Below are 25,347 nucleotides of genomic sequence, written 5' to 3' on the forward strand. Positions count from 1 at the left end.
AAGATCACTTGCATTGTAACCGGTTTTTTATATCTCCCTTAGCAACCGCAAGCAGTTTGTTATGACAGTGTCCCGAAATCATCAAGCGACCTATACCCTCTCGTTGATGCCATTGCCAGCGTTTAAGCTGGTCTGCAATTCTCACTTATATGGCTTTTTATTAAGAGGAAATGCGGTACCACTACAATCGCGTGGTCGTCGTTTTTTTTTCCCTAGATGACTGCCAAAGCTTGAGGAAAGTGACATAGCTAGAGGGGACGCAGTAGTTCCAAATCGTTGAACGCTGAATGGTGAGAGTAAAAAAACTAACTTCAAAGGCACGAAAACCAGCTGTAGAGAATATCTGCCTGCCACACTTTGGCTATACGAGCGGCATTCGCACGAATGAAAACTTTCTTCAAATATATACCAGTAAAACTACATTCTTTAGACGTCAACACTTAGCACGTGACAATCTGCACAATGAATTCATTTTCACATGGTTATTCTGCGTTTAAAATTCCTGTAAGTTTCATGCCTAAGAAAAATAGTGCACGGGAGAGCCAATGGCCTATTAGTCCAAAATGCGCATGCATATCAGCCTATGTGATAGTTCTCTTAGTGATCTCGTCTGCATCGTTTCTGCCAGCCGGCCTTTGCCATTAACTTTCAGTTGAACTGTGTGCATTCTGTTCAAAACAATTCAAACGGTTCAACACCTTTGCTGTGGTGTTTGTCTTTCGCGCTGTTTTTCCAATCCAATACGCTTAAAACGGGGTGATGCATATACGAATGGGGCACTTACTACAGAGTATATGGTATTTTCTGGTCACATGTCACTGTTTCCCATTCGTGAGGCTTACAGTGATTACAAAAAAAAAAGGCTCCTATGCATTAAATCTTAGTGCTTCCAAAGGCAGCTCTCGGGTTGTCCTTTGCACTGCTCCCCTGATAAATGTGCTTAAGAAATCGCATGCGGATACATTGCAAGGCAAAAATAGGAGCACGTGTGGTTGTGATAAGCTTATGTAGTAGTAGATAAGGATTGTTCCATGCTCTCTTGCACAAGTCAAGCCACTGCCAAGAATTAGGCACACTGCACTTCACATTGTCCCTGCTTGCACGGGTGGAATACGCAGAAGCCTGTTCGGTAGTAGTAATGTTCGGTATTCTGTTCTGCAGCATTGTCATAGGATTGGCTACGTGGTTTATTTTGTAAGTACATGTTTGTAAGTACACCACTACAGATTTAAGGGATGTGCACTCGAGTCTGCGGTTTTCTGTTTTACAACATCAAATGCTGTGATATCTAAAGCGCCTTTCACAAAATTCTGCAAAATATGAGAAGAAAGAATACGCATATTCGAGGCAAGTAATCTGCACCAGAAATGCTGTCCGTAATGAAACAACGTTGCGTATGCACGGTTTTTCATTACTTTAGCATTCCTACAATCAATGGCGTGTAGTGTGGTGCTTATCGATGTGTTATAAGGGCAGTATGAAATCGCGTGGCTTGGCATAAAGAAATATGTAGCACAGAAGCACATGGACCAATCACACGATTAGTGTTTCGCAGGGGTGACGAGAGTTATACCTTCTAACTATCTCGACAGATCCGCATAGGAATGGCACTAAGGATGTCGACTGGCAGAAGTAACCGCTGCCATAGCTTTTGCCAGAGCCAGCCTGTACCGGGCCACCTCCTCTTTTTCGGCACAGGGCCGACGGTGGCAGAGTGAGTCACTAAACAACCCTTAAATACTATGTTTCTAATATGAGCACATCTAAAATCTACTTAAGATAAATGCTGCCTAAACCATTAAAAGCTACCGAAACTAGATTGTGTAACAAGCAGCTCTGAAACCAAGGGAGGGTAGAGGTTGATGGAGGAGACGTGACACCTCAATTCATCTCCAAAGGAAGAAGTGCCCACCTATCCTCCAACTGGTTGCGCTCATAATGCAGGTAACCGGTTCGGATGTAATACAGTATTAATTTGAAATAAATTTCAGCTGAGCTAGTTTGGGTTTTAGCCAACGAAAAGCATTGCTTTTTGAGAATTGTGAAAAAATAATCTACAGATAATTGCTTCTCTCTGACGGACTTCCGCCCATAAGCGCAATCAACTGAATGCACAGCGGCTTTTAGCACCGATCATATGTTTATACATAGTCTAAAGCTTCCGAGCAAAGTTTGAATAAAATCTTTATTTAAAACATATTTGAGCACTTCTAAATAGCAAATAAAAATGCAAAAATATAGAAACAATTATGCGCTAAATAAACAACACAAGCTAAAAGCTATGCGCTTATGAAAAAAACAGCCAAGAAGTCGCCCTGAGGAACAGTACCCTCAAACTTCGTTCCTAATTCTCGGATGTTACCCTCCAATCTGTAGTTAGTAGGTTTAGGACATTATGAAAACGTGTACGCTTTAAAGAAACATTTTGCATTTTTGAAGTTTTTATGCTGGTCGAAGAGTATTTCCCAGTTTCGTATCTTGGTTTTATGGACAAGACAGCTTTTTTGTTTGTTTGTTTTTTTTTTCAGCGAACGCAGGAAACGATTTTCCATCTTTAAGGATCGAGGGATTCCAGGACCCCCAGCAAGTTATTTTTCTGGGAACCTTTCCGAAATTCTCGCCAAGGTATGCGAGAAGCATGTGCAGATATGACTGTGTGTGTATGAGCAGAAATAATTTCTGTTCCTTAGACGGCGTTTTGTGTATAGTCATCAACATCACCTTCGCTGGCTTGTTTATATCCACTACATGGCACATTCATCACCCATACCGTTGAGATAAATTAACCCCGCCCTGTGCAAGCTGTATCGACTTGACCTCTGAAAGATTCTTAATTTTCTTCGCACCCTGAACCTTCTCCCACCCGTTCACGTTTTTCCTTAGAACCCAATTTGTTATCCTTAGCGAGCATCAGTTATTTTGCATTCGCATTACACATGCTGCCCATGCCCATTAGTTCTAAGTAATTGTGACTGGATTGCCATTACCTCGTGTTTTTTTTTTCCTGTGCCACGTCCTCCTATCCGGCGTCCTAACATTCTAACTGCCATTTACCATGTACTACAGTACTCTTTGCGTTGGCCTCAAATTAGGCAGAATTGCTTTTTTTAGCCTCTACTTGTTTCCTCTTAGGTGACTACCGGCATGATAAGCTGTTTTATACTTACATTTTGAAGGATACTGGTAAGCTACCCCTAATTGTTATGCTTTGCGAGCATCGGTTTTTCAGGATTCGTATTCATGTCCTGCCCGTACCTATTTCTCCTCGTAAAGTTTGGCCGTAATGTTGTTTAGTCGCGTTTGTCCCCTGACCCATGTCCTCCTTTCTTGCGTCCTAACATTTCATCTAGCATTGTTCATTTCATTGCTCTCTGCGTTGTCCTCAAATTAACTAGAACTACTTTCGTTTCGGCACCATAGGTGAGTACAGGCACGAAACAGCTGTAATATACCTCGTTTTGAAGAATACTGCTAAGCTACAGTTCATAATCTGATTATGTTTCCCGTATGCGTTCCGGGCCAATCTGATGCTTCTAGATAATTGAATATATATATATATATATATATATATATATATATATATATATATATATATATATATATATATATATATATATATATATATATATATATATATACGTTTTACAGTTCTTTAAAATACCTGCTCAATATCTAAAGCAGGAAATTTTGTTTATCATATCTAAGGTCAAGGCTTTAGGTTGCTGTGTACGATACATCACCGGCAATCAGGAGAGCTCGCGACAATCGACCCATTTAATAACTATTTTGTATGGCATCAGGTGAACTAACTACTCTACCTATCAAGCACGTTTGAAGTACATTGTAGGTCCCGCAAACTCGATAAAGCTTACCTAAAAGCGCGGCACTTCCCTGCAAAATGTATTTGTAAATATTTACGCTGTTAGGCCCCAAAATGCTATATCCAACAATATCTCAAGCTAAGAAAGCAAAAATTGGGGAGAGTTTATTTGCGGTGTTTTACAGTAGGTTTAAAAGATCCAGGCTAGGTGGAAGTCCAACATAGTGTTGAAGTTGTGACAATTTTTTCCTTAGTTTCCTACAAACATTTGCCAGGTGGGCATAGTACATAATATAGTCCAGAAAGGCCTCTACAATATGTTAGATAGTCATGCACTTTTCAAGCCTTGAAACAATGCATCATAAGTAGGCAGATTTTAAGCTGCATTGGACACATGCTTGCCCTCTTCTTGTCGCTTTTTTCTCAAATGAAGTAGTTGATGCCTTCTTTACCCTAATAAATATGCCTCTGGTATATTGCATACAATCGGCCGCTAATTTTACGGCGTCGAGGTTGAAATATTTTCTTACTTCAACCCGAACACTAATACTTTACCCTTCGCTTCAGGGAGCAGCTGTCGCCTTTAACGAATGGATCGAAAAGTACGGGGACCTCGTAGGGTGCGTATGCGTCCTGCCCTGCACGCCTACCATTGTTTGAGCAAATGCTGTAAGGTTTCTTTGCAAACATTTCGTAATTATCATGTATTTGCACAAGTGCCTGGTCTAGCACCACAAACGCTCCTGCCAGGAATCAATACGCTTTTCAAGACCTAGACACATAACGGCATTTAAGGAACCACTCGCGAACATATGCTAGCTTCCCTGCAGTAATTAAGTTGCCTCTTTTCGAGAATTGTGCACTTGAAACATTTTTTGTTGTTGAAACTATAATTGGCCCTGGTGAAGTGTGAGCTTCCATGAATGCCTTGCTTGCTTTTAAATATACTCCATTCAGATAACGAGACGTTTTTGGCGTGATGTATGTAAAGAATAGCTAAACTGGTCACTGAGGTAAGGGCTTAGTGATGACGTATAGTACGAGCTGAAGGAAAGGTATTCTGCCCGAATGCAGCTTCAAAGTCGCTTCATGAAAGCCGCGCTGCTTTCAGCGTTTTGAGTATCTTTTGGGAAATATTCTGTTTGAATGTCCTGAAGAAAAGAATGAGCCGGGCTTGTTTCCATTACAGAATATATGTTGAATTCTGCTTATATCGGTCACTATTACTTAATTTAACTTGGTTGTTTATGTCTTGACCAGATAGGTTGTTTTACCGCAGGTTCTTCAACGGTGCATACCCGTGCCTCATCGTCAAGGACTTGGAGCTAATAAAAAATATACAAATAAAGGATTTCTCCAATTTTGACAGTAGAGGCGTAAGTTCCACCTATATTAGATCTTCGACATTGCGATGACGAATATGCTATTATGTACTTTAACCTTTCAAGGCCATATTTGCTCAATAAATGTTCAGCAACATTTGTAGAAACATTTTTAGGCACACAAAAAACAATTATTTTGCTCATTGAGACTTTTTTCTAGTTACCCCATTGGCAAAAGCTGAAAAAAGGCATTCATGCAAATGAAGCATCCCATTGGATTACTTCAGTGTTTATAGGCGCACTGCGACCACACATGTTCAATAGCGTGGCAACAATGCTTGCTTAGCCATACCCAGATTTACAGGTAGTGACAAGCTTCACAAAGTTGTGCATGTGTTAAAAGGAGTAGAGAACTCCACAAAAAGAATAAAAAAGCATAATTCTTTTGGCGAAGCATTCTTTTTAACCAGTAAGGGTTTGGCCACGTCTATACTTTAATCGTCTGTAATTGCCGGTAATGTGCAGCCTGCTGTTTGTATGGATTGCAAGATAGACTTTAATGGAGCTAATGTTCTATTGTACGATTAGCGACGTGATATAGAATTGTAGTTGCTTGAAAGCTTTTGGAGAGCTATCTTAGAACTGTTGCCTTTTTTTATGAGGTTACAGGTGTTTTCTGGCTTTGCCCGGGTCCATCCTATCGACAGGCTGAACCTCATTAACCAGACAGGCCAACGTTGGAAAGAAATGCGCAGTCTTATTACCCCGGCCTTTGTGACGAGCAATATGAAGAAGGTAGGCACTCCTGCCTTTGTGTCTGCAGCTATTCATACAGCGAAGAAGTGATCCAGTAATTTTGTCGACATTTGTCAAGGTGAAGCCGTGATCATCTCTAAAAATGTTTTCGCGTGTAACTACAAACACCTTTATAACAATGGGCAAGACATTAAGAAATTCGTTCTTTCAGTTAGAGGTCAGTTTTATATAAAGTTTCAACCGTCCTATATCTCGTGCCCCAATAAAGTGGCATTAACCCATAGACAAATAGCAAGCTTCTTTTCCAGGAAATGCTGCATCTATTTAGCAACAGAAGTCGATACATTTAATTATAATGATAAGCACTACAATGAACCCACTAAGGTTAGCCTAATGCTAATCCTAGCACGTGTGAAATAGTATGATTGGGAAAGTTCAGAAACGATTCCTTGCTGTGAAATGATTTTGGCGGCAGGAGATATTCTAACCTTCGGTCTTGGCCACGCTCATCGTCACTGTTCGCATAGAACATTTCACAGTCTCCTGCGCGTTTTTGGGGGCATCCACAATGTGCGCCTGTGTACCAAAAACGTCCTCCGCTTACGCAGTCGCTGATGGCGATTCCGTTACCATGCGGCAGTAAGTGGCGAGCGATTTTTATTGCGAAAGCAATACTACTTTTACTTTCAAGCCTTTGCGGTGCGACGGCGGTGCACATGAAATGACCTTTCGCATGACCTCTGTGTGACGTCACGCCTCAAAGCTAGACGACCAACTCGCGCCGTACGTGAGAGACTGCGTTGCGCATGAACGGCTGCCTAACTCCCGCTCTCTCCGCCAGGAGCGCCACAGGTGTTATGACGTCACGCCTCAAAGCTGGGCGACCAACTCGCACCGTCCGTGAGAGGCGGCGGTGCGCATGAACGCCAGCCTAACTCCTGCTCTCTCCGCCAGGAGCGCCACAGGTGTTGTGACGTTATACAGCTGTATGACAGTAGCATTGATAATGGCGGTGCATTTAGTTGATAATAAGGATGAGAGCAAACGTAATGCACCGTATGCAGCACCGAAACTCCAGCTTTCGCATTTCTGCAGTGTAGATTCCACAGTGCTCTCAATTTTTAGCTTGTTAGGAACACTCGCAGAGTCGCTATCCTAAGCACAGTCATTTTCTTATATATTTATTTCGTTAAACAGCTGAAGTTTTTGTATTAATCGCCGTTGTTGCGGTACTCCCAACTGCCACCACCAAAACGTTGGCGAAGTCGGAACATACTACTCAAGTACAAAAATAGCCACGTCTCAGTGTTTTTGTGCCTATTTCAGATGGCAAGCCTAATGGAAGATTGCACCGACGAGTTCCTCTCTGTGGTCGAGTCCTACCGACAGAAGAGAAAAAGTGTCGAGGCTCGGGAGCTCTTCCAAAGGCTGTCAGCTGATGTTATCTTCAGGTCTGCATTTGGCCTAAAGTCGGGCCTGCAGCAGAGGACCGGTGTCAACAAAACGGCTGAGTCACTCTTCCAAGGGAGCCTCGGGCTTCTCAAAATGTTCCGACTTTCCTGGAGAGGATACCTCTTCAGTAAGCATTCACCAAAAATGTACATGATACTCTTCATTGCGGAAGAGGCAAGAGGGGCCGAATATAAAAGCTTTGATGGTAAAGTCAGCTGCATAGTTAAGCTTCAAGGTTCAGCAGTTAGTTCCTTAACATGATATGATGACGCCTGTTTTAACTACATCTACATTTATATTTTCTTTTTGGAACGGTTGTATTCTAAAAGATGGGGCGTTATAGTCATGGACCGTATAAAGTAGATGGGAAGAGTAGGCACTCGTAATAGCGACATTTTCAGAAATCATTCTTCCATTTTAGGACTCTTGCAAACCATGAAGTAAAGGTGTAGTATGGCAACTGATACCTTAGAAAGGAGATCAGAAATGATGCCTAAATTCGTTGGTTATTGCGAAATAAGTGCCCTATGTGTTTTAAAGCACGTCTGCACTTTTTTTTCTAGCATGCTTTCCAGAGTTTGGTCCTTTGTGGAGGGTAATTCTGTGGTTGACGTCCTGGTACAGCAAGACTGTTACAGACATGATTCTTGATGACATCACTCCCATCGTGCAGCACCGGCGAGAAAACAGAGAGGTAACGATTTACGGACACTAAAGCAATATTTCTTCATAATATTGTTTTTTAACCGCCAGAATGGATTTTGACACGTATGTAGAAATTGAGCCTTATCCGAAATTCACGCTGCCAGTAACAGGTGACAGGCGTTCTGCTGCAATCCGAATTAAACAGAACGCATTCGATATGATAGTTGTTGCATTGTTGCGGGAAGGTTGCTGTTTGGTGGCATTCTTTCTTGGCGTCGTGCTGCGTATGCGTAGTTTCTCTTGTCTTTATGTTCACTGCGTAATTAGGTCTTGTAATAGATTTCTTGGCCTATAATAAATTTGGTGAATGAATATTGCAACGAATCGATATCCAAAGATAAATGCGCGAAGTTGCTCTACAACATAGGCCTAAATTATTTTGCTTTTTTTTTTGGCCTAAATCCCAAACGTTTTCGGGTTATATGGGTAGCCGTAATGAAGTGCTCCGGATAATTTTGACAAGTGGCTCATTAGTGTGCATTCACATCGCACAAGAAACGGGCGCCTTGAATTTATTTATCGAAACTTTACGGCCTCCGGAATTCAAAAGGCTTACGTTTTCAGTCACTCTCTGAAATGCTCCAGCGATGATGTAAAGCAACCACTCCAGTGAGTAGGAAGTTGAGACTGTAGTTGCAGAATAGAGTAAGCTGGGGTGGGGGAACTTGTGGAAATCGATCTGATCAGGTAACTCTAGCTAGCAACTAATCGTCTATTCTATTTCACATTTGTGTTTTTTTGTCTTTTTCCAATTGGTATCTTGTCTTGTTCGAAACACATTATCCAAAGTTACGCCTCTGAAAACAAAAGGGGGATCATAGACGTTTAAATAAGGTAGTTGTCTTATAAAGACTGTGTTATACCTTATAATGCTAACTGCAATTACTGTGCTACTCTTGCCACCTAATTTGCACAATGCAGCGGAAATATTAAAAAAAAACGTCGTAATTTGAGTCCCGAGCTACAAGTCTGAACTGAAACATGTATCGGCTGGTCATAACATTATTTATATTTATTTAATTGCAGGAGGCCTGGCTACTGAGAAATGGCGTTCGTTGTATCGCATTTCGGTACCTAAGGCTCTAATCTCAGTCAGCTTCTGTTATATCATAGGGATAATCACCAATCACACGCTATTTCTCGCAGCAATGCGGCTAGCATTACTTCTACCCAGATAAAATACCGAGTTGGTCCCGAAACGTCGGGTTCTAATAAATATTTGGTTAGTGATAGTGTTGTTTCAAACTATTGTTTCAAGTACCCAACCAGGCGGAGTTCCGCCGAAGATGTTCTCGTTCAAGATAAAATATCTCAAAACTTAATGCAAACATATCAGGTCGCAGACTAACCAGGATTCACTAGCTAACAATATCAAATACTCTTTCATGACAGAAATGCTAGCATCAGCGAAACAAACCTTAGGGCCAAGTACGCGGAATAGCTACCTTTCTATGTATTCTTTTTGGAAGTTTCAGTTCAGGAAACAAATGGCGAAAAAGAATACCCGCGAAGCCTTCGCATCTTGGGACGGCACATCAAGTGCAGATATTCCAAGGCCAGGACTTCCATGACCTCCTACATTTAAAGAATCCCCACACTAGGCGTTCAGTATTTCTATATTGTGAACCCCATTTCGTTCTAATTTCTCTCTCCTTCTATGTCATGTTGCAAGAGTTTATTTTTATCCACTTCCTTCCTTTATGTTTTACTATTTCAAGTTCGCTATACATCCATGAGTTGGACTACGACGATTTCATTTTATTCTTTTAATATCTCCAGTAAAACAAAAACAAAAAGCCATACTTTGTGAAGGTATTTACGAAAAACAGCATCTTGGTACAAACTGTGTCGTCCGAGCCATTGCGGTCATTCGTTGTTTTCGCCTTTCCCACAGGTGACGAGAACCGACTTTCTCCAGCTGATGCTTAACGCCGAGGCGGATGAAGGGGCACCTGTTAATGAGGAGTCGCTTGCAACAGGCGACGACGCTGAGCGCATTCCCGACGGAAACGAAAGTACTCCCCCCTCCATCCCTTCTTTCTTACGATCATGTACTTAGTCCTAAGCAAAGGCTCCAGTATCGTGACGTAGAATTTCGGTATTTTTGTTTCAGATAATGAAGCACAGAAGATATGCAGGAGCCGAAAAACTCGCACTCTAACCAATGCAGAAATTGTATCCAACGGCCTGCTTTTCTTCGTAGCCGGGTATGAGTATCATCGTTATCATTGGTTTTATTTTTACACTTGCTCTGATATACTATGTGGACTAAATGCGGGAAACAAAATATGAGCAACGCTTCAGGTTCGCCTTCAAGAGAATGCCATCACTGAGTAATAGTTCTTATCAGCGGCTTCTTCTGCAAATCCTCGCTTGCATATATGCATTCTGGTACTTGCTCATTCAATAATCAATAATTGTTTGCCTCTTTAATCTCACATATACCAATTAGGAGAATGTCGTAGGCTTCCACATTATCTGAAAAAACACGAAAAATGAATATATAGCGCCGCTTTAACCCGCCATGCAATCCTCTCTGCGTGGGTTAGGAGTAGCATGTCTGAATTGTCACAGAAGGCTCCTCATGATACAAATTTTGTCTCAACCAAAATGCCAATTTTCTATTCAGCTCAGTGAAGTCGCATAAATAATTACATATCGCAATGACGTTCTTAGATTTCTTTCTATTCAGTATTTATTTCTATAGAAGCAAAAAATGACATTTCAATCGAGAATTAATTTGTCAAAGGATTTGTGCAAAACAATAAAATAATATTTATTGAAGCGAAAACAGTTTCAACGTAATTACTTTCGATACCAACGAAAACGCTACTTCCGTATTTCCTTTAATCATGTATTAAGGTATATGTAATTTGTTCCTGGTGCATGATACCTTTACTTATGCATCACAAAACCTATCACAACGCTAAGGTATACGCTTAATCTCTGTGTCATCTTCGCCAACCAGTGAAACGCAATATGGAAATATTTTGAAATATATGGAAGACTCATTCACATTGAGGTGCTTTATATAAATCACGTTTTTCAACAATGCAAGAGATGGGTCTGAGTCAATTGTTCTTATATTGTGACAGTTCAAATATTGTTTAGTGAATATGATCGGTATTTTCTATTCGAGAGACATACTTAGTCGCTACACATATTCGACCGCTGCAGAATGGCAAAGGTTATTCCCATCAGATGTCGCGTATGAAAGGCGTTTTTACTGGGCTTTTAAAAAAGTCAGTTTAATTTTTTTCTGAGACTTTGCAACCCTTCATGTATTTGGAGGAAGCATTGAAATAGATAGCAAAAATTGAAATTTGCTTGCAAAGAGGGATTTGTTCCAAACTCTAGTAGAGTTGACGGACGTCAGAGGTAGAGAAACTGTTTAAAAAGTAATGTTCTTACTTTGTTTCTAAATGTTAACATATTAACTACCGCTCTTCAACTATTTGCTGCAGTAGAGATATGTTGATGCTTTTATTGGGCAGAAAAAAAAGTTCTCTGGGCTCTGAAAACATCATAATTCCCTTTGAAAGGGCTTAAAACATTGGACCTATACTCGCGCCCACTGAGACGGTCATTCATAAAGCGCGTGGTGAAGCAGCACCACCTGCGAATACAACTGCCAGGTTTGGGTCTCACGTGACCTTCTGAGACGTGACCTTCTGACCTTCTGCGAGGCAGCAGCGAATAGTGGCAAGCACGAAAACATTGCAGGGGGAGAGATGGTGTCGTAGGAACAAGGGTAGAGAAACTGCCTTTGCGTCGCTTTGCGCACGCCTGTTTTGGCTGCCGATGGCGAAATAGTAGCTGGGTCACATGTCGTGGGCGATGGGGCCTTTGAAATTCAAAGATCCGATATTGCTGTTTACCTAGCCTCTTGATGGTAGTATTTTAAAGAGGGATGGTAGACATAATCGGCAATTTTCTTTCTATTTTGTCAATACAAAAAATAGTACATCCCAACAACGTGTCTTTGAAATTACCGGCTAAAATGAACATAAGAAAGTGGTTGAAATGACCCGTCAAACATACCCACCCATTTATAAGGTAGGGGTTGCTTAGAGTATTGTTTTCTTTTTATAATTTGCATGTAAAACTGATATAATGCTTATTCTGAAATTCATAGGTCAGTGTCTTCCTTTGCCTATAGTCCTTAATTTTGCCGGCAGACGACCATTGAAGCACTTCAAGCCGGGCTTCCCAGGCTTTTTTGGCGAGTGTTCCAAGACGCACTCACAATACTATTTTACACATATATCCCCTCAGCGCCAGCTTAGTAAGCTTAGGAATATTCTACCTATTTCTGCTAGCCGATGACGTGGACAATGGGGTTGGCTAATAAATGATGGAAATGAGACCAGGAAGGAAGCCCTTGAGGTACTGGGCAAAAACGTTTGGGTTTTTCTTCGCTGTGGCCTTAAAGCGGATGGACAAAGATCACGTAGGCAAAGGATACTTCCGGGCCGGAGTAAGATAAAAAATCAAGCAAGGAAATCTAACTAAAGTAAGCATGAACTTTATTTTTTTTTTTTAAGACAGCGATATGAATCCAAAGATTATGCCCCAGGCCTCAGGTACATTTATGAGTCATCAAAAAGTAGAAGCCATCTAATGCAGGAGGAGGAGGAAAGGAGGGCGGAAGGCAGGTAATTCCTAAATATAAAAGCAGTCTTGGTATCTATTAGGAACGTGTTCTTACCAGCCGTTATAAGTAATGAAATGAAACTCTCAAGGTACTTCAATGTATTCCTGCTGCATCTACTGAACTAGAAAAACCAAGATGCGCCCTAAAGTTGCTTTTAATATATATTTATGTCATTGAAGAAGTTGTGATACCCAATGCTAAGGTTTATTTTTTTTTTTTTTTTCACAAAAGTAGCTGGATTTCGAAATTATTCCAGTTTAGTAAATGCTCTTATATTGAAGAAAATTGCTGTTGATTTTGATTTTTCTGCGGCGAAGAGTTGTTTTGTAAATGTACCTTTCTCAGTATATTACTTAATGATTTTTAATAATTTCTTCGCTTGAAATCCGCTCGTTAGTTCTAAATAAACATCACTGTACTTGACTCCAGCTCAATTCATAAAACACGCAGCTAAGTTTTAGATTTTGGTTTCAGCATTACCCGAGAAACGTTGAATCTTCCTCACCCACCTTTCACGGGATACCATCCCGTTTATTTATTTATGCTCATTTATTCTAACAAGATAGCATAACTGGAGTGCTTTCAGGAGTCTATCCGTTTTATTACTACACCGCTGAGGCCATATTGATGCCTCCAAACATCTACTTTGACGTGTTCTTGAGCGTCTTACTTTTAAATTGCCTTGAGCAGGAACCAGTCACTAATCTGTTTGGCGAGGCTTCATTTCTATCTATTTGCGCATCTTACCTCTCATGCTCAAAATTCTTCTTAGTGGCAAAATGGGGCAGCACCCTATGCAGCTACCATCTCCTTCGTCTCTTCCTCCTTCCTATTCCTCTCTCTGAAAAACCCTTTCAAGCCAGCAAAAGGCCTCTTTAAAACATATTTCCTATAATTTAACACCGCTTTTCGAGATATTTCAGGTTTATATTAAATAGATGAATGAATGACTAAATAAATTAGCCCAAAATTCTATGATGAGCAATGTACGTATGTTATGAGCCCCTATGGCAAAAAAAGAAGACCCGTAATATCAATAACCGCTGTGTTAAGCAGCCCTATGCAGAAGGGTAGATACTTGGGCTTGTTGGTACATGATCGAAGGGAACAAAATGTAGCGCACAAAGACAAGGACAGAGAAAGAAGACACACACAACAGCGGTGTGTGTGTCTTCTTTCTCTGTCCTTGTCTTTGTGCGCTACATTTTGTTCCCTTCAGCCCTATGTCTTTAAGGATTGCGCGGAAATTATTTACACCTTGACGCATCTTGTACATTGCAGGTTCGAGACGACCGGTACAGCGATGTCTTTTCTAGCCTATGCACTGGCTAGAAATCAGGATGTTCAAGACCGCCTTCGGAATGAAGTTCTGGCTGTCCTTGAGAGAGATGTACAAATTATGTGCAGTACATTGGTATTCTCACCCGTTGCTGGATTCTAACGCCACTGGTAACAATTTTTCAGGGCGCATTCACTTACGATAATGTATTTAGCATTAAGTACTTGGACCAGGTCATCTCAGAATCTCTCCGATACCAGCCTTCGGTTGTTGGGTGAGTTATGAGGCATTTCTTAGTTTGAAGCCCTGCACGATTTAAAAATTTATACATAAATGTTTCTTTGTATAAACGTTTACTATTCTACGAGACTTTACTAGTTTGTCTCAGGCTGGATTTGGTTGCGGCGCTACGAGTTGGACGGCATTCATTATCCAGGATATGATGGTACTTGCGAATATGGGGCCTAACTGCAATGAAGATCATTGAGTCTTAAGTATTATAGCAACTTCAGAAACGTTCCAACCCATAACCCCTGCAAGTTCAAGTTGAGCTTGTATCTAATGGCCTATATTTTCGTAATATAAAGCACTAAAAATAGTACCGGCTGCTAGAACGTTTTAGGAAAAGCAGGTCAGTGAACAATGATAAATCAGCTGCGCAATAAAGTTAATAGTTTCTCACGTGCACGCTTCAAGTTTCTTGACACGAGCATTTTTAAATGCGTAATTTCGCATTGTTTCTTCCTCATGTACCTTTAGGGTATTTATCGACTGAAGGCTCTCTAACGTTATCGGTTCCTAACCAATTATATCGTAAATGCGAACTCCGAGCACTTAACCATGGGATGTATTGAGGTTAAGGAAAAGTTTGGCAAATGGTAATGACAACGGCGGAACGTGCTACGAAAAGCAACATAATAGGTGGAGAGTCAGAATCTACAAAAAAAGGGTAATGGGCTGGGAACAAATGAGATGTAACGATGTCCTAGATGAAATAAAAAATTTGAGAGGGGAGCACGTAGGGCATGTAATGCCAGACGATAACAACTGCATCCGTGGGATACATTCAATAGAAGGCAGTCGTAGCAAGTTGAAGTTGAAGTTGAAGTTGAAGTTGGAAGTTCATTTTCGAATAAAAAAACAACGTACAAGAATATACAGTGACAGGTCCAGGTACAAGACCGCAGGTGGGACCTCCCATGGTAATAGATTTCGATAGGCAACATAAAGAATAATATTATTGTAAGAACATTTATGAAGCAACACTAAAATAAATAACGAAATACATAGTCAAGAGTGCCTTGCCGACACATTTAGATACAAAAATACAATACAGAAAAATGTACAAAAACGCTTACGAATTCCGTGGCACAAAAAAGAAATCACAAAATAAGAAGAAAATTTTTTAACTTCAACTTGGACAAAGAAAGTGTATTAGTTTGCGTAATGTCGAAATTCAAGGAATTCCAAAATGATATGGACAAAATTTGAAGGCCTTGTTTGCCGTAGTTAGTACTGACCTTAGGTAGTAGAAAATTATTACGTAGAGCGAACCGTGCAACGCTGTTGGTTTTTATTGTGCCGGGAGGAAAAATGCTAAATGGGAGCTGAGGGTGAAGAATTTTAAAGAATAGAATACCGATATTATAAAGAGCCGAGATGGGTAGAACATTTAAATTCATGAACAAAATGTGCGATGGTGACATTCGAGGGGAGGAGGTTATGATGCGTATAGCTTGCTTTGAAGTGAAGGCAGAAAGATGAGTGCTCAGATGAGATAATGAGGTTTGCTTGGAACCCGGGTAAGAGTAGACTTGACCATTGAAAAAAAAAATAAGAGAGCTATCTTGCCTGAAATAAACGTACTACCATTAATGGTAATGACTACAGCTTCTCACAATCACTCTTTGCAAAAGGATGGTTGCCAACAGAAGTTGAGTCGCTTATAAATGTCTGCCTTTCCTGTAAACACTCTTCAACAAGCGTTCTTTTTATCTCTCTTGAGATTCGAAGTTGAAGGAGAACATTTTTTTTTGTCAGCCCCATCAGATGTCTCCATTCAGGTGAAGCTTCGCGTTATCCAGTGACTGAAATCTCAGAGCGAAAAGCTGTCGATAGCTCATTACGATGTCATTAAAGATGCAGAAAATTGAAATACATAAGCAATTTTTGGTCATGTTCATCAGAAATTTGCCCCTAAAAATTATTTCCCTCGGATCAAATAAAAAGGCAACATTACAGGCATCATCGTTTATCTAAAAACGAGGAGAAGGAGTGACTGCCTTGTTTCATACAGTCGTATTCGAGATAAATGTTTTTTAGAAAAACATACAGCACAATTAAATTTCCGCCGATGGGAAATTCTTTTTATAGATAATGCAGAGCTGTTAAGAAATTTAGCTTGTCCTGTAAATAAAACACCTCTGTTTTATAGCACGAGTTTTGGATGAGAGACATTGCTTCATCAACTTATAAGCATGTTTTTTTCTGTATGAATGCTATCTACGTTGCTTAGGCCGCCATAACTGTACACAGATGATAATCCTTGTCGATTAAGTTGTAATTCGTTTCTCTTCACACCTAGGCTAAATGTTCATTATTTTTGTTTTTAGTTCAAATGATATTCAGCGATGTCAGCCGAAACTGACTGATTTTGGTTATTTTAATCCAGAGCTCTCGTTGAGGGGGGGGGGGGGGGGGGCAAGCCACCTAATTTACATATACAATAACGAAATCAGGTCCTTGTTTGCAGGTTCATTACAAGGACTGGCACTTGTGACTATGTACACAACAACATGACTGTTCCCGCTGGAATCAGCATCCTTGTGCCCAGCTACTACATGAGCCGTGATGCTACATATTGGGAGGACCCAGGGAAGTTTGATCCTGACAGGTAGTCCTCACTCTGTAGGTTTGGTTTGATTTATGGGGCTTAACGTCTCTAAGCGACTCAGGCTATCAGAGACGCCGAAGTGGAGGGCGTCTGATGTTTCGACCACCTGGGTTTCTTTAACGCCCACTGACATTGCACAGCACATGGGCGCAATGCGTTTCGTCTCCATCGAGAAGCGGCCGCTGCGGCTTCTCTTTAGGTACACAACTGATGCAGAGCTCATTTGTAACAAGCTGAGCATCGTAGCGAAATGACTACTTGTCATCTCCTGATATTTCATGTTTGAAATCTGATCACCTTCGTTTCAAGTTCACTGAGGTGTTTGTTGCATTAGCTAAAAGGTGAAAGAAAGGTGCGCAAGTCTTCAGCTAAAAGCGCCGCTTGAACCGGGTTTTGCAATGCAGTTGCAAAGGCAGCTCTTTAATTTATTTCTTATTCGACTAAAATAAGCTATGCGGATTCTTGTTCAGATTGGAGCTCAAAAAGCCATTTACATATCCCCGACATAATAAAAGTCATCGCACTGCAAACTTGCTTTGAGATGTGTGATTTCTGGTGGTGGCGGTGCCCACTCTCCAAAGGTGCAGCCACAGCGAGCGTAAAAAAAAACAAATAAAAACCTTGTGCACTTTTATATAACGCATCCTTTTCCGTTTCCTCTTGTTGGGCGTCACACCAGTTTGTGGACGCATTATTGAAGCCGCTTTTTTATTTCTTTTACAGCTAAGCCAAAAATATGTTAGGAAAAAAATTCAGGAATGTAGCATAAACAACCTTTGTCAAATTGCAGCTGAAATGCGAAATTTAAGTACCTGACTATTATGACATTTTAGCTCGAATTTTAATGTTAGAAATTCGAGCGTAGCTACAATTCTTGCGTTATGTGAGGGCTGCTGACGATATCTTTCATGATGAACTTTATCGAGAGGAAGATTAGACGGGCACAGAGAGAAAGGCGCCCTGTCCATATCTGGTACCTCCCTTGCGCTAGCGTTTTTTCACGAATGTTATACCCACTCGGTTAATACTCGTGAAAATTTTGGTTGCGTTATGTACTTATTGTTGTGCTATACATGCGCATTTTTACTGCCAGTTGTAACATCCATTGCTATTTCATAAATGAAAAGCCTTTTCCAAACTAGTATCGTACATTTAAGATAAAGAAATATAAGAATATGGAAGTTCAAAATCTTAACGTTTTGAAAAACGCTTTGCTCATTTCACCCACCTATGTTTCATCGCGCATTGATCATCCACGCAAAGTGGGCGTTCCACCTTGTCACACTACTGCTCGTAAAAATTCTTTCATTTCAACTACATCATCCGAGTGGAATCACTTGCCAGCGGATGTGGCACTCACCGACGATCTCGAGTATTTCAGGAAAACGTTGAGTGCCTGTTTTTCTTGCTCATGACATGCGTGCTCTTCGGTTAGTATTGCCACATGAATTATGTGTCGCAGATCTGTAGTTTGTTTTTGTTAGTTTTTCTCTTTTATTGTTCTTTTTTTTATGAATTGTTGAAATTTGTAATAACTCAGTGAACAATATATGTAGTGCTGTAACCCATGATTGTATTCATTTTTGTTATCTGTGTTTGCCACTCCCCTCAATAATGCCCGCAAGGCCATGAGAGTACTTGAAATAAATAAATAAATAAATAAATAAATAAATAAATAAATAAATAAATAAATAAATAAATAAATAAATAAATAAATAAATAAATAAATAAATAAATAAATAAATAAATAAATAAATAAATAAATAAATAAATAAATATGGTAACACCGATCTGGTAGTTCAGAACAATAGGGACGTGTTTAGAGTAATGCAAAATTTTTGAACAGTAGTCAAGTACCTAATGTCTTAGAAAACGACCCTCAGTTCCCACCTGATGGAGCAGCAACAACTTACTGCAGCACCGTCTCGTTGCGTTCAAACTGAACATTCCAGCACTGTACATTTTTTTCCCTTTCCTTTCAATCGCCTGTCGGTGTTTCCTTGCCTTCTCCACTTGTGGAGTTTACAGTTTACGAGAGGAACTTAAGACCCCCAAAAAGAAGCTTGCCTGCTCTATACGCCTGTATTCGGGTGAATTCGACACATTTCCTTCAAAACACTTTCGTCGCAAGGCTTTTATGTTCGTCATCCTTCGCTTTCTTGGGAAACCATAATAAAGAACGCGGCCTCAAAACATGATCTCGAGTCTTTATATTGAAAAAGAACATTAAACGTTCCCCGGAAAGTAATTCATGCAGACCACTCGGCACTTTTCGGTCGCAAATATTGAAGGGGAAGCATACATGCAGAGGCAAGCTTCAAGTCAGACTCCCTCGCTCGGGAATATCAAAAGCTACATGCGCACGTATGTGCGCTCAGCTCAAGAACAATAGCAGGCACTAAAGCAATGCTCCATGTTGGTGCAGGAAGGGTGACAATTCCATTCAGTAAACCTGGATGGGCTCCTCGGCTAATAGCCGCACAAGCACCTTGATCGAGGCCCAGGAGACGAATACGTGACAGAAGCTATTGACAAAGCCTACATAAATGGTCGGCGTCAATTATTGCATACTAATAGACTTTTCAAATGGTAAAAACTAAAGTGACACATTTCATACAAGTAGGTGGCAAAACCAAGTAGAGTGTCAAAGAGCCACGTCCGCGTTAACATGCAAAAACGACAACCTTATGCATATTTTCATTTCAAACATAAGCTAGGTTCTAATTTCGCTACTATACAAACCAAATGCGGTGTATGGATTTGTTATGTAATGGTGGAATATTGTGAGGCAAAGCTCGACGCTTTGACAACATACCGTGGCTGAGTATTTTTGATGTATTCATACGTCTTGGGGGTATATTCGTGATTTGGCGTTCCAGAAATGCCCATGAGGCTGGTTGTTACTTCCTCAGATGGGACAAGCAGAAAGTTTTATCATAGTGAAAATGCTTTATCAAGAGAGGCGAAACGAATGTGCAGCAATATAGTCGATAATTAAACTAGAGAGCAAGGTCCGGACGCCAGTCACAGAAAGGCACGTCACACTCGGCATGATGCGATATCCGATAGAGCGACGGTCATATTGGAAAGTGATGAATTGGTGCGCGGAGACAGCGGCTTTCACTGAGCTGCAGCTGTCTTTTGCGTGTTCTTGTATGCCGCTCCTTCCGCCGAGAAGCCACCACCGTCGTAGTCAACGTTCAGAAAAGAATACGGAGCGGTGACTGTGTGACTTAGCGCGAGGATTCCGTATACCCCAAATTCAAGAGAGCTAACGAGCTAGGGCCGGGTCCATGGAGCCAGATTTTCGAGAGGCTCCTCTAAAACAGATGTTTCAGGAATTACAACTAAATCAATAAAATAAAGATGTCCTATCAGAGGCTTGAGATTAGGCCGTGTGCAAGGAAAGCCGACACGCTGGGCAAATATTAAGGCAAACGCCTTTAAAGGCTCAGAATGTGGACATGATTTGTGCGTCCGCGGAAGGTGTCACACCGTCACTAACGAGTAATGGATTCATTGAAGAGTAAAAGAATGGTCCTATGAACTAGAGGAGGAAACATTTGCCTGTGGGCAAATTTCTCTGATTCGGAGTAAATAGTTCATTCAATGGAGCCAAAAATGTCTAATCGAAGTCAAAATAGTCAGGGACGTCGATATAATGTGCAGATGTCAAAACAGCCACGCACGTCGGAATTTTCCAAAATACATATACAGTGTGCAAAAACGTAGAAATAGAGGAAAAAGAACACGTAAAAAGGAAAAAAAAAAAGAGAAAAAGAAGCAAATGAATGAACAGGCGGCAAATTAGTGCAGATAGGTGGAGGAAATGCATTCTCCTTACCGCATTTTAGAGATATCTAATTACCTGTAACAGATTATTTTTCTCATTTTCTATTCAATACGAAAACGCAGTGCAGTGACAATATCAATTATAATACATTACCACTGAAAGGTCCACCGAACAAGAGGCTGCGCGGTTGCAAATAAATTGAAAGTAGGCAGTGCTCAAAAAATGGCATCCATTTGGATTGTTGGGATGTGCGCTGATATCATAGAAGTTAAAAAATGCAAGTGTTGTGAAGACGCAAAACTTCAATTAATTATCGGAATGAAAAGGTGGCGCTAAAGGCGCTGTGTCATCCACTCTTGAAACGAAGCTTAAACCCCCTCTTGTTTTATATATTCCAACGAACCAATACGCTACAGGAGAGATGCGCGCACATAAACCAAGTAGTAGCTATGTGAGACAGAATTCTGTAGGAGTTGCCCATACAGGCATAAATTATCAGTGGGCGACAGTGTCGTAATGAGTGGCTGCACCTGTGTTAAGCTAGCAATTGCATAAGGAGATTTTAAATGTTACGGATTAATGTAAAGAATGGCAAGGGACGGGAGCGACATAAAGAGAAGGACACGTAGGTAGTCACAGAGCAAACAAATAAAAAAGTGAGCAAAGAGCAACATCGTTCGGAGGGAAATAGTAAAATCGAATAAGAATAAAGAGGAAACTGCACCCTCTTTTTGCTGATCGCCTGGTTTTCATACATAAAATACGTTGCAGAAAAAAACAAACGAAGCTTAGTATGGCTTGGTGTGAGTAAGCTATATGTTCAGGCAAAGCTAATTACATCTCTACAAGAGGCTGTTCATGAGGTTTGATAATTTGTGATGGACTAGAAATTATAGCAATGTCCCTGCGTATCAATTCACCCTACATGAGGGTTGGAAGGAGGGCTTCATCCGGCAAAGAATTCTCCGCATATGAATGAGGATCCAGTAGTGGGCCCACATGACCCGCTTGCACTTCAGGTGGCTGCTCCTCTGTGGGCAGAGAGAGTAACGAAGGCATCAAAATGCCATTGGGGATGTGGCCTCGATGTCGGTTTTTTCTATTATCTGGCCTATAAAAGCGTGAGAGAGGAGGCGACGCAAAGGCCGGGCTGAGAAAATGCATTGGAAGAAAAGAGACTGCACTCCCGAAAGTAAAGGCGGATTTTGTGAAGGTTTTATGCTGAGTTCGTTAATTCACCTTTTCGACATTTAACCCCGCAATTGTTCACGCAAAGTGAGCGCCTTGAGGTGATTAGCAGTATAGATTAGCAGATTAGAGTATACAGGCGCAACAGTGGCGCACACGTTGGTGCTGAAAAGCGTAGGTTGGATTGGCCTCTCAAATAACGTGTAAAAGCGCCGTTCGAGGCCTCTTTACAGACATTGACCTTCCCACACGTCGGACGAAACTTAGAATCATTTCAAAACGCAGTGGAACATCACTATATACAAAGGGGAAAAATTATCACGACCAAACCGTAGTTAGCGAAAGTTACCATTTCTGTGCTCTATCGCCAAGGCCTGCTACGAAGGCTACAGAGTCGTGCAGTCAGGCCGCCAGTAATTAACTCAACCAACTGTGAAATGCGTTTGCGCAAATAGGTTTCCGTGACAAAGACAATCTACTGAGTAAATTAGCTGTATGGAAATAAATGCTACCGCCTTAAGTTTCCCCTGCGCACTTCGGATGGAACGCAATAGCGATTGACGCTCACTTTATGGCAAGTAAGCTTTCTTGATGCAGAGAATACTCTAGGTGTTCAGTAATTACATCAACAAAGAAGCTCGCAAACGCCAGCTAACGTAATATAAGAAATTTTAAAGTAGTGCTTCGGTGGAGGTGCGGCTTCGGACTTGGTTGTTTTTCGAGGATGCGTCTTGAATTTATAGCAATGACTATTTGGTTTTAACTGCTTTTTTCTTCATATCGCTAAATTCATAATCATGTCTGCGAGCTTTCCCCGACTGCACTCAACGCTCGCGCAAGTGAAGATATAGAGTCATGTCTGAAACGTTCCTCGTACGTCAACGAGACTAGTCTATTAAATATCTCTATATTTTTTAGGCAGATGTGACAGAAGCTCAGGCAAATACCTCATGCATCTGAGTTTTAGGTGCAAGGTCAAGAAATAAAACGCATATTTAGGATTTAGTCATTGTACATTTGTTTTTGTTTTGTTTCAGAGGTGGCTTAAGTGCCTAAACATTTTATGCGCAAAACGACTGGCCGTTCAATTCAAATTTCTCTTGGATTATCTTTACAGATTTGCACCAGAAAATAGAAGCCATATTGACCCTACAGTGTACCAGCCATTCGGCCAGGGCCCACGAAGCTGCATCGGAATGAGATTCGCTCAGATGGAAATTAAACTCACAATGGCGAAGACGCTCGCCAAATACAGGTTTACCCTGGACGACCGTCATATCAAGGTAAGCATTGATTAGGGAGCAATACTCTCACATGAACACGTCACACTGCACAATTTTGTCTTTTCGAACAAAAGGAAAAAACAGAATGAGCTTAGTGATGTATGATCAGTCGATTAAGCTACTGACTGATAGTTTGAGCGATACAACTATTGAGGCTAGGTGTTCAGAGAGCTAGTGAAAGAAAAGGAGATTGGTCGACGCTTTGTATTCCTCTTAAGCTGACAATTTTGTTTCCCTGCATTTCGCTTCCACGATGTTGTCTTTTCTCCTTCATCTTACCGCATGTTGCCTGATTATTACATCATTACCTGGTAGTAAGCTAAGGATCATAGTTTATGCAAAATGTGAATGCAGAGGAGCACCAGAAAGGAACGTAAGCTATTTCGATTCCCCGCAAGTTCAAGTGATATCAATCTGCAAAGGATCGATCAGTTTTGCCGATCTCTGACGCATTTGTTTGTGGCGTTTTCAGGACAAGGAGCTGAAGATTGGATCTTCTTTTCTCTTTGCTTACCCCGAAGATGGTATTTGGCTGAAGATTGAAGATATTTCACCAGCTTCTTAGGTCCGGCATTGTCTGTATGTGAAGATAAACCGCACATTGCGTGCAGCGAAAAAGGCAGACCACATAAAACTAAAACAATTATTGTGTACTCACATTTTCATGTTATGAAAAATGTTGAGCAGATTGGAAAGGAACACAGGCGGTCTCGTGCATTCGTGCCGAAAAAAAAAATCGAAAGGAAGGCACAATCAGTGGTGTCAAAATAACCAATAAAAACTGTCATTTCGCAAGCAATAAAGTGCTATCACTCTGCGGCCGTTGTTCTTCCTGTATTGAGAATACGTTCAAAAAGCCTCCGTTTTGAATGAGGTGGTCTCCATGACGCTTTTAATGAAGACACCTCACTGATTGCTCACCTTGGGTTGTGTTTCCGTGAAAAGTACGAAGATACCTCTGAGGCCGACATCTTTAACGCCTGCTCCTGATGTTCCTCGATCAAACCAGTAGAGTATCTATTTTCTGCTGCTATTCAAAATTTATTTCTCATTGATTTTCGCTGAAGGCAAGTTTTTGGGTTTCATTAATGTTGAAAGGGCGTCACGTTTATAATAACGCTCCTCATATTGCAAAGCAGAAAAGTTGCGTTCTGCAGATCCACGTCCGCTAGTAACTACTTATGATGACTATGAATCAACGCTTACGGCGGGAGAAACTCGATTGAGCTTATCTGGTGGAAGTGAGCTGTCAGTACGAACTTCTCATACGTTGCCTGCAGCGGATCACAGAAGTTAGCTTTCTTTTCAATGATTAGGCTGATTTTGGTTTCATTTGTGGGGTTAGGCTATGAGAGACGCCGTAGTGGATGGCTCTGGATATTTAGACCACCTGGGGCACTTTAATGTGCATGACATCGCAAAACACACGGGCGCCTTGCTTTTCTCCTCCATCGAAAAGCGGCCGCCACGGCCGCTTCTCAATACTAATTTTTGGTATTTTAATGAATTGGACTGCCCAGTAGCCTTTACTCGAGTTTTCCAAAATCCAGCAGTTTTTTGCGACTTGCACGTGTAGCTTTGGAAAAGTCTTCGCTTACGCAAATCCCTGTGGCTTTCAGCTAGTATTATTTAGAGAACAATAGCTCTTCTAATAATTATAAATAGAAATTTTGTAGTACAATTTTCCGAAATGATTTTTCTGATTGCTTCCATCTTTCGCCCGCAGAATCGGCAACACCGTGAGAAACCAATTTATTTCTCCAAGACCAACTTCCCAGTTATCTAACCGTGCGTCTGAGCAAGAGTCTCATTGTGAACCGCTGTAGATAATGATTCTTGTAGCTTACGTGCTTCGTGCAGACTTTAAAGACCGTCCGTCAAACTTTTCTTCGAAGGCTTCTAACCTTGACATGAATTTGGACACTTTCAAGCTAAGCACTTTCTTGTTTTCTTCAATCTCATCAACATATTTGAGACGTTTATTATGTAACTCGTCGAGATACCTAGATTTTTGATAGCAACCAAAAATTTCTTGTCGCGTGCAGCAGTCTTTCTCAGCAAGTCCAGGGTTTAGCTCGACACTAAATGGGTTCAGCACCGCCCTATGATGTACACAGCAAGCCCGGTCTTAGCCAAAGGTGGGCCAAGAAAGGACACACATATAGTGCGGACGTTCGCTCCGATGTTCTCGCGCATACCGGA

The 25,347-nt window shown here is 41.0% G+C and overlaps 1 protein-coding gene across 1 annotated transcript; it reads left to right on the plus strand.

Moving 5' to 3' along the window:
* Positions 1-1,076: 1,076 nt before the first annotated feature.
* LOC146189373 (cytochrome P450 3A4-like) lies at positions 1,077-23,964 on the plus strand. The gene is made up of 14 exons (XM_084603255.1): positions 1,077-1,194; positions 2,529-2,625; positions 4,388-4,440; positions 5,100-5,196; positions 5,812-5,937; positions 7,225-7,477; positions 7,914-8,044; positions 9,950-10,070; positions 10,178-10,262; positions 13,991-14,099; positions 14,174-14,262; positions 16,741-16,881; positions 22,980-23,145; positions 23,618-23,964. Exons 1-14 carry the CDS (start codon positions 1,139-1,141, stop codon positions 23,708-23,710), a joined length of 1,617 nt encoding a protein of 538 aa, XP_084459381.1. The 5' UTR covers positions 1,077-1,138; the 3' UTR covers positions 23,711-23,964.
* Positions 23,965-25,347: the final 1,383 nt, after the last annotated feature.

This window comes from Amblyomma maculatum, chromosome 5 (assembly GCF_055883805.1).
Source record: "Amblyomma maculatum isolate TAMU_Amacu chromosome 5, ASM5588380v1, whole genome shotgun sequence".
NCBI lineage: Eukaryota > Metazoa > Arthropoda > Arachnida > Ixodida > Ixodidae > Amblyomma > Amblyomma maculatum.

Coding starts and splice junctions, on each gene's coding strand:
- LOC146189373 (XM_084603255.1), top strand. CDS start 1,139: ATGTTCGGTATTCTGTTCTGCAGCATTGTCATAGGATTGGCTACGTGG. Junction 5,197..5,811: donor CCAATTTTGACAGTAGAGGC/GTAAGTTCCACC, acceptor ATGAGGTTACAG/GTGTTTTCTGGCTTTGCCCG. Junction 7,478..7,913: donor CTGGAGAGGATACCTCTTCA/GTAAGCATTCAC, acceptor TTTTTTTTCTAG/CATGCTTTCCAGAGTTTGGT.